At 39.5% G+C, this 10,244-nt stretch overlaps 1 protein-coding gene and 1 non-coding gene across 2 annotated transcripts in view; both read left to right on the top strand.

Annotated features, from left to right (window-relative positions):
* The window catches only part of GAB3 (GRB2 associated binding protein 3), a 42,049-nt gene that overhangs the window by 8,341 nt on the left and 23,464 nt on the right, over positions 1-10,244 (top strand). Inside the window, exon 5 of the mRNA XM_040467118.1 lies at positions 10,146-10,201. Within this exon, the coding sequence (XP_040323052.1) occupies positions 10,146-10,201 (56 nt within the window). The remainder of the gene's footprint in view (positions 1-10,145; positions 10,202-10,244) is intronic.
* LOC121024842 (U6 spliceosomal RNA) lies at positions 4,039-4,144 on the top strand. The gene has a single exon (XR_005787830.1). It is a non-coding gene; the product is annotated as a U6 spliceosomal RNA (small nuclear RNA).

Raw genomic sequence — 10,244 nt, 5'->3', positions numbered from 1 at the left:
TGGCTTGCAGATTTCTGTAGACACCATTCATACCGTTCATTAGGTTAAAGACATTCTCTGATAACCTTACTTTGCTAAGTTATTTTGTCATTTTTGTTATTTTTTATTATTTATTTTTAAAGTTTATTTACTTTGTGTGTGAGAAAGAACTGGGGAGGGGCAGAGAGAGAAGGAGAGAGAGAATCCCAAGCAGGCTGTGCTCTGTCAGCGCAGAGCCCGATGCAGGGCTTGAACCCAAGAACAATGAGACCATTACCTGAGCCTAAACCAAGAGTTGAATGCTTAACCGACTGAGCCACCCAGGCACCCCAAGTGTTATATTTTGTAAATCATAAATGGATATTGAATTTGTTGAAACATTTTATGATCATACGATTTTTCTCTTTTATTCTCTGAAGATGTGAGGAAGTTTATTGGTTTTTTTAAGTTTATTCATTTATTTTGAGAGAGCAAGAGTGTGGGAGAGGCAGAGAGAGAGGGAGAGAGAGAATCCCAAGCAGGCTCTGCACTGCCAGCACAGAGCCCAACACAGGGCTCAAAGTCAGAAACCATGAGATCATGTCCTGAGCTGAAATCAAGAGTTGGACACTTAACCAACTGAGCCCCCAGGTGCCCCTTATTGGTTGATTTTTGAATGCCATACCTACTTCGCATTCCTTTTTTTTAATTAAAATTTTTTTTACATTTATTTATTTTTGAGAGGCAGAGTGAGACAAAGTAAGAACGGGGAGGGGCAGAGAGAGGGAGACACAGAATCCGAAGCAGACTCCAGGCTCTGAGCTGTCAGCACAGAGCCCGATGCGGGGCTCGAACCCACAAACTGTGAGATCATGACCTGAGCTGAAGTCGGATGCTCAACTGACTGAGCCGCCCAGGGGCCCCCCACCTGCATTTCTGAAATAAACTCAACTTCATCATAAAGGGTGCCCTTTTAATAAATTACTAGATTTGTTTGCTCATATTTTGTTTTGAACATGTTTTTTTTAATCTGAGGGAGGTTGTCCTATAATTTTCTTTTTTTGTGATAAATGCGTCAGGTTTTGGTTTAAAAAAAAAGGCTATGCAGACTTCGTAGAACAAACTAAGAAGTTTTCCTCCTTTTTATTCTTTGGAAAAATTTGTGTATGGTTGGTATTCTACCTTAGTTGATTAGTAGAATTTACTAGAAAAACCATTGGGACATGGGGTTTGCTTTGTGGAAAGATGTTTAAATTAAAGATTCAATTTCCTTCTTTAGTCTTTAATAAACTATTTCAGATTTTATGTATTTTTCAAGCAGTCTATTTCTCCTACCTTTTCAGATTTATTATCATAAAATTGATTATAATAGCCTCTTGCTATCTGTAGGATCTATTATAATAGCTTCTTTTCAATCCTGATATCGATAATGTGGGCCTTCATCTGTACTTCTTAATCAGTCTTACTGGCAGTTTATCACTGATACTAGTTATTCTTATTTTGTTTTAAGTAGGCTCTACACCCAACACGGGGCTTGAACTCACGACCCCAAGATCAAGAGTTGCATGCTCCACTCACTGAGCCAGCCAGGTGCCTGTGTTTTGTTTTGGCTTTGTTTTCTTCCCAGAGTACAGAATTTGGCTTTGTTGATTTTTTTCCAGTTGTATATTTGTTTTCTGTTGCATTAATTTTTGCTCATATCTTCATTATTTCCTTCCTTCTTGGGCCACCAAACTGTGGCCTATGGGCCAAATCTGACCAACAGCCTGTTTTTTGTTGTTGTTGTTTTGTTTTGTTTTGTTTTGTTTTGTTTTGTTTTGTTTCAGCCCACCAACTAAGAATTTTTTTTTTTTTAACTCTTAAGGGGTTGTGGGAAAAAAATACTATTTGGCTCTTTCCAGAAAAAGTTTCCTGACCCTTGTTGTACTTCCTTGGAGGTAATTTGCATATTTTTCTAAGTTCCTTTCGTGGATGGGTGGCTCATTGAATTTCTTTCTTTCTTGTCAAATATACGTGTTTAAGGCTACAAAGTTTCTATAAACATTGTCTTAGCCACATCCCATAAGTTTTGAGGGTCATATTTTCATTTTAATTCAGTTCAAAATTTTTTCTAGTTTTCATTGTGGCTTCTTCTTTGCCCTATGCATTATGTACAACTCCATTTCTTAATTTCCAAACCTGAGGATTTTCTAGTTGTTTTTCTAGTTGATTACATTTAATTTTTTCTTAACATTTATTCGTTTTTGAGAAAGAGAACATAGCATGAGCAGGGGAGGGGCAGAGAGAGGGAGACACAGAATCCAAAGCAGGCTCCGGGCTCTTAGCTGTCAGCACAGAGCCCCATGTGGGGCTTGAACTCACTGACCGAGAGATCATGACCTGAGCTGAAGTCAGACCCTCAACCAACTGAGCCGCCCAGGCTCCCCTGTAGCTTATTACATTTTAATTAGAGAACATACTTTGCATGAGTTCAATCCTTAGGAATTTGAGATTTCTTCTGTGGCTCAATACATAGGTATTTCTGTGAATGTTCTGAATATACCTGACAAGGACACATGCTCAGGTCAAGTTCTTTAGCAGTCATGTCATCTATTCCTCCTCTGTTGGCACTGATTCTGTTCCCTTGTAGCAGGTACCGAGCAAGGTATGCTAAAATCTATCCCTATGACTGAAGAGTGTCTCTTTCTCCCTTATCATTCTGTCAGAGTTTTCTGTATATAATTTAAAGGTATGTTATTAGTTACATATCTCTTAGAATTCGTATATTGTTTCTAGTGAACTGAAACTTTTATCAATTTGTCATGACTCTGTAGTAATGTTTTTGTCTTAAAGTCTGCCTTATGTGATATTAATGTAGCTATGCCTATATTAAGTACTAAATACTAAAATATTAAGCGGCATTCTTTTGCTCAGTATTTGCATGGTACACATTTCTCATTCTTTGGTTTTCATATTTTCCATGACCAAATTTTAGAGGTGTTTCTTTTGTTTTTAATTTATTTGAGAGAGAGAGAGAGAGCACACGCACAAGATGACCTGAGCCGAAATCAAGAGTCAGATGCTTAAGTGACTGAGCCACCCAGGCGTCCCTAGATGTGTTTCTTATAAAAAGCATGTAGCTTTTTTTGTATTGTTATTTTTTTTAGAGCACGAGCGAGGGAGTGGCAGAGAGAGAGGGAGGGAGAGAATCCCAAGCAGGCTCCACGCTCAGCATGGAGCCAATGCAGGGCTCCGTCCTGTATCGTTCTTTTAAATTTTTCATCTGTTTTGATAGCCTTTCTCTTTTAACTAGAAAGGTTAACCCATTTACACTAATTAGATTTGTTTTTACCGTTTTATTTTGTGGTTTCTGTTTTTTCCTGTTTGTACAAAATTTCTTATTTGTAATCTCATCCCCTGCTTTCTTCTGAGTTGGGTTTGCTACATCTCTTCAGGTATAACCTCTACTCCTTTGGAAGTTGTGTGGCACATTCCTGTTCTTTTAGTGAGTCCTTTCTCCATGTCACCTCCTTAACCTTGTCAGTATCTGTGCGCTTCTCCCAAAGTAATGCAAAGACGTTAGAATGTTTTCGACCTAATTACCTCTCCCCACTTTAAATGCTAATACCATATGTATTTTGCTTCCCTCTTGATTTTCTAAATCCCATCAGGTAAACATAATTTTTTTTTGTACCATAATTTTCTTAAAGCTTCACTTACAGTAAATATTTTTCGAGTTTATTATTGCTTTTAGCATCTTATAAGTTCATTCTGGGATTATTTTCATTCTTTTTGTGGCTTATCGACTTACAGTTACTGTATCTTCAAGTATTGCCTCTCCGTTGTCCCTGGTTTTCTTCTGGGGCCCCAAGTGTATGTATTTTAGCTTTCCTGTCTGTCTTGCGGGTTTCTTGAGTTCTCTTGGATATTTTTCATCTCTTTGTACTGAATTCTAGTAATTTCTTTCAGAATTTCTTTTTGAAGTCTCTCTTCAATTGTGCCTGACCTGCTGTGTGACTCATATTTTGAGTTCAAATTTCATTTATTTAATTTCTAAAGGAATATTTGTATTTCACAGTCTTTATTATAAGAAGGTAGACAGTGCTTACCTCGGCAGCACATACCCTCAAATTGGAATGATGTAGAGAAGATCAGCCCGGCCCTGTGCAAGGGTGATATGCACATTCATGAAGTATTCCATATTTCGCTTTCCTTTTCTCATGTTTATGGGTGGAGAAATAGGGTCTGACAAGTGACTTAGCTAATTGAGGGTGTTTCTGGTTTCAAACCCTACCCCCAATTCTTCCTCCTCCTCCTGCAAAACAAACAAAAAAAAGGTATGCAATGAAAAATCTCCTTTGTGCCGCTGTCTTGTTTGCTATTTTCCTATCACCTGTATCCTTTCAGAGAATTGTCTGGATATTCAAGAAAACATGCATATATAATCTATTTTTTGATGGACACAGTAGCATTCTTCCACTCTATTCTATCCATTGATTTTCCTCTTACGAATGTATCTTGGATATCACTCAGCCATAAAAGTAATGAAGTCTTGCCATTTGCAATGACGTGCATACAGCCAGAGTATTATGCTAAGCAAAATAAGTCAGTCTGAGAAAGACAAATACCTGAGAAAGACAAATTTCATCTATGATCAAATCATATATAGAATTTAAGAAAGAAAAAAAAAACGAGCAAAGGGGAAAAAAGGGAGAGAGGCATACCAAGAAACAGGCTGTTAACTCTAGAGAACACACTGATGGTGACAGAGGACAGGAGCGTGGGGATGGGGGAAATAAGCGATGGGGATTAAGGAGTGCACTTGTGATAAGCATCGGGTGATTAAAATAAAACCTTTAAAATTTTTTTTAAAATTAAAAAGTATAGCTTGGTGATTTTTTTTTTTTTTTTACGTTAGTACAAACACTATAGCTTATGACCCAGCAATTCCACTTCTAGGAATTGAGCCAATAGTTGCTCTTTTTAAAAAAATTTTTTTTAAATGTTTATTTTTGAGAGACAGAGAGAGACAGTGTGAGCAGGGGAGGGGCAGAGAGAGAGGGGGACACAGAATCCAAAGCAGGCTCCAAGCTCTGAGTTGTCAGCACGGAGCCTGACACGGGGCTCGAACTCACAAACAATGAGATCGTGGCCTATGCTGAAGTCGAAAGCTTAACCTACTGAGCTACCCAGGCACCCTGCCAATAGTTGCTCTTAAGGACAGTATTGGGACAGCAGCAGTGTTTGAATAGGGACTATATAGTATCTGTTGTTTTGGTAGATGGTGCCCTCCTGTGAAGGGCAGTTTTGGTTACAGAAATGCTTACACGTGTAAAAAGGACATATGTGCATGGTTGGTGAGTGAAAATTATTTGTGAAAGATTGGAATTAACCTTAATGTCCGTTAACAGAGACATGGTTAAATAAATTATTTTACATCCATTCAATGGAATGGTTCGTTTTTGTCAAAAAGAATCAGATAGTTCCCTGCTTTTATTACATAATAGTATTATATCAATACCAAATTTGCTGAAGCACTGTGGTTATACAAAAGATTAATGTTTATTTATTTTTGAGAGACACACAGAGAGTGAGCACGAGCAGGGAAGGGGCAGAGACAGATGGAGACACAGAATCCGAAGCAGGCTCCAGGCTCTGAGCTGTCAGCACAGAGCCCAATGCGTGGCTCGAACTCACGGACCGTGAGATCATGACCTGAGCCAAAAACCGACTGAGCCACCCAGGCGGCCCAAGAATGTTATTTTTCTTAGGAGATACACACTGAAATATTTTGAAGTGAAGGTTCCTGATTACCGCAACTTCCCTTCAGATGGTTTGGGAAAATATATATATGCACGTACCCATACACACAGAAAAAGTTTATTTACAGAATCTCTTATATAAACTCATGTGTTTGTTGTTTCTCGTGCTCTTTATTTCTTCCCGTGGTTTTGAGTTCCAACCTGTTGTCATTACCTGACTCTAGTACAGTGCCATTCTCTACTCCTGGGCTATTATCATCAAGTATGTTAGATCTTTCTACTTTATAGGCCCCAAAATAAGTTTTATGATTATTGTTTCATGCCGCTGTCTGTTAACTCAGTTAAAAGAAGAAAAGAGAAAATTCTGTACTTCTATCGTCTTTTATATTTACCTACATGATTCTCTTTGCCCGCACCCCTTAGTTCTTTGTAAGTCTTTGTTTCTCCGGGAATGTTTCTATTTTGCCTCCACTTTTGCAATACAGTTGTGCTGCGTGTAGAATTCTCGTTGGACAGATTTGTTTCTTTCAGCATTTTGAATATGTAATTCTACTACCTTCTGGCCTTCCGTTTGCCATGAGTAGTAGTTGGCTGTTAATCTCATTGTGATTCTCTTGTACATAAAGAGCTGGTTTTCTCTCACTGTGTTCAAGGTGTCCCCCTTGCCTTTGATTTTCAGCAGTTTGGGACGTGTCTTGGTCTTGATGTGTTTGTATTTAGCATACTTGAATTTCGAGGCGCTTTGGTGGACTCGTTCCTGAGATCAACGTGCAGTATTTCTGCTGCTCTCCTTCTTTGTCCTCTGCTTACCGTTCCTGGCACTGCGATCCCTGTGCCCTAGAGGGACAGGCTTTTTATATGCTCGATCCAAATCAAGTTAGTCCCCTTTGGCAGCAAAGCCGGTGGTCTTCATGGCCCGCCCTGCCCTAGTAGAACACCTGCTGATTGGGCCAGTGAGGGGCTTGGGAACACCTCAAGCTAAAATGCCACAGACTCACGCTGTTCTTATGTGATGTCCAGGAGTTTTTCTTGAATAAGTGCTTTCCAGTTGTTGTGTGGTTTTGATGACTTTGAAGAGTCTCAAAATAGTTGTTGTTGTGGGTTTTTTTTTTAAATAAGTTTGTACAGTTCTATCATTGCTTTTTGGGGAATGGCTTTGCTGAGCTCTTCCCTCAAACAATTTAACAGTCCTACCTTCCTCTGATTGTTAATACTTTAGGATTTTTGCATTGATAATCACAAGTGATATTGACCTGTAATTTTCTGATTTGCCTTATCTTTATCAGGTTAACCTGTAATTTTCTGATTTGCTTCATCTTTATCAGGTCGAGCTACCAAAGTTATACTTGCCCCCTAAAAAGAATTAGAAATATGTTTTTATTTTTGTATGCTTCAGGACAATTTGTGTAGCATTGGTCTTTGGAAGTTTGGTAAAATTCTCTGTGGAAATCATGGAGTCCTGGTGCTTTTGGGAGGTAGCTCCATGGTCATTTTCTCTTTTATTCTGTGGTGATTTATACGTGTAATATTTCTATTCCTATTTGGGTCACTTAATGGTATATTTTATTTTTCTAGGAAATTATCCAGTTCATTTAGATTTTAAAATGTGTAGAAATTGGTGCAGAATTGTCTCTTGTGTTTCTTTTAATTTCCTCTGCTTCAACGATAATTTCCTCCTTTTTAGTTCTTATTCTGTATACTTAGGCACTGCTCCTTTATTGATTACATTGGCTAGTCGGTTGCCTTTTGGTAACTTTTTTCCCCAGAAAACAAAGATTTTGAATTTTTAAAAAATATTTTAAGTACTCTCTGCACCCAGCATGGGGTTGAACTCACAACCCTGAGATCAAGATTCACCACTCCACCGACCAAGCTGGCCGGGCATCCCAAAGATTTTGATTCTTTAAAATTGTCTACTCTCTTTCTGCACTCTATTATTTTCTGCTTTTATTCCTATTTTGTAAATTCTTTTGGTTTTCTCTCTTGTACTTTTTCCAGGTTTGAACTGGGTATTTGATTTGTTTTCATTCTGTCATTTTATCAATATAGCTGTTGTAATAGAATTTACCATTTTGGGTAGAATTGACCAGGTACTTGGCGGGCCCTTTCAGCATGTAGCTTCAGGTGTTACTGTATTTGTGGACTTGTTCTTGGAGTATAATTTTTAATTTTGGCACTATACCACTGTTTTGTTTTCCTTCTTCAAGGAATCTAATAAGAAATGTGTACACTGCATCTTCTTGGCCTGTCTTCTAGTTCAGCCATTTTTTTTCTGTGATTCTCTTTCTTTCCTTTTTAGTCTGTCAGTTGTTTTCTGGCATTTCTTTAATGGCATGTAATAAATTTTCAGTTGAATCTCTTCTTCCCTGGGAATCTTGTAACTTAGACTTCATTTCTGAGGTTGGTTTTATCTTTTCCTTCACTTTCTTTCCCAAGTACAAGCATGCAATTTCTATTTCTATTTTTGTCATCCATTTCTGTCCTTTGTTTTAAAGCGAAGTGTTAGGGGGTGCCTGGGTGGCGTAGTCGGTTGAACATCAGACTCTTGATTTTTGCTCAGGTCATGATTCCAGGGTCGTGGGATCGGGCCCCATGTCAGGCTCCACGCTGAGCATGTGGAGCCTGCTTAAGATTCTGTCTCTCTCTCCCCCTGCCCTTCTCCCTCACTAGCGCGTGCACACACACTCTGTCTCTCTAAACAAATCAAAAAATTAAAAAAATAAAAATAAATAAAGTGTTGGAAATAAAACTGATATCTAATATTAGAGGAATACTCAAATTATGGTCCATCTGTAGAATGAAACACAGTGCCAGTGATGAAAAGAATGAAGAAACTATAGTGTTTCTCTGCCCTGATCTCCAAGGTATTAAGTGAAAAAAACAAGTTGCAGAACAGTGAGTATGATATGCTACCATTTGTGTTAAAAAGGAACATATAAAGAAGTGTGTGTGTCTGCGCGCGTATGTGTGTGTAGACATATGTGTATACAGATGGTCCCTGACTTATGATGGTTCAATTCAGGATTTTTCAACTTTATGATGGTGCGAAAGCAATATGCATTCAGTAGAAACTGTACTTAGAATTTTGAGTCTGGATCTTTGTCAGGCTGCTGGTATGTGGTACGATCCTCTTGTGCAGCTGGGCAGCAGCAGTCAAGAGGCTAAACAACCGATACACTTACAGCTGTGGAGTTTTTCACTTTCGGTACAGTATTCAATAAATTACATGGGATAATCAACCCTTTATTAGCAAATAGGCTTCTGTGTTGGCCGACTTTGCCCAGCTGTAGGCGACTGTTCATGTTCTGAGCATGTCGAAGACAGGCTAGGCTAAGCGGTAATGTTCAGTAGGTTAGGTGTAGTAAACACTTTTTGATTTAGGATATTTTCAATTTGGGGTGGCTTTATCAGGACATAAGCAACAAAGGAAGTCGAGAAAGATCTGCATAGGATGCATAACCTTAATTCCACTAATCTCCCTTCCACCTTCCTGAGCTGGAAATTATTTTTCACTTGAAGATGACGGGGACTCTTCAGTTTCTTTTCCTGAGGCAACCGGACTTCATGCCTCCATGCTCTGGAACAGACAGCACTTCCCTGGCCCCTACTGGCTGAGAGCACTTATTGGACTTCTCCCATTACTCTGTGGTCACTCATCTTCCTGTTCTTTGAATACTGGGCATTGTTTATAGTTTTATAATTAAGCTTCTCTCAACACTTACAACTTAGATAAACCCATGCAGTCTTCTGGATGTGACTGCCATCTCTGAGCCGCTAATTCCCCAAATCATATCTCATTTGAGTCGAGGCCCATTTATCTTATTGCCCTGCATTCTGGACATGTCTTCTTTCCATCCGACAATTCTTCTAAATTTTTATGTCACACTGTCACGTCCATCTGACAAGTTTCTAATCCTGGGTTAATCCAAACTTTCCTCTTTCTCCAAGCCCGTACCCAGGTGGCTGGCCACCACTACAGGAAATCCCGGTCACCAGTTTGGGATCACAGGTCTCCGGCGTGCCCTCGGTGCTGCTCCTCGGTGCCCTCGCTCGCCCGTTCCTCCCACCCACCCGCTCATCACAAGGGATCTTTTACACCTTCTCTCTTCAAACCCCTAGCTCTGTGTCTACCATCTGTCCTTGCCGAAGATTCATGTGGTCTATGCGGCAAGCGTTTGTTAACTCTCTGCTATATCTGTTCCCAATTCACAGACAGCACTCAAGCCATCATACAGAAACTTGGAAATCTGCTCTGATTTCCACCTGTTGGGGACTGTGTTCTGACGGCCCAACTACCCTGAATAGTGAGCCTTGCGCGTAGAAACCGTGTCACACGCCTCTTCCCTCTGGAGCGGAGCAAAGGGCCCCGAGGTGCACAGGGACTCGGACCCTAGTTTCAATTGATACTGCCTTGCATTTCTCACCACCCTGGCTTGTTTCTTACAGCTGATGTAGAAGGCCAATCCTTAAAACACCGAGACAAGCGGCTTAGTTTAAATTTGGTAAGTTTGGCACTAGAATTCCTTTAAGCCTCGATTTTACCAC

The sequence above is a fragment of the Herpailurus yagouaroundi genome, unplaced genomic scaffold (genome assembly GCF_014898765.1).
Source record: "Herpailurus yagouaroundi ecotype Mexico unplaced genomic scaffold, PumYag 67209, whole genome shotgun sequence".
In the NCBI taxonomy this organism is placed as follows: Eukaryota; Metazoa; Chordata; class Mammalia; order Carnivora; family Felidae; genus Herpailurus; species Herpailurus yagouaroundi.
This window is presented reverse-complemented; position numbering and strand designations above follow the sequence as displayed.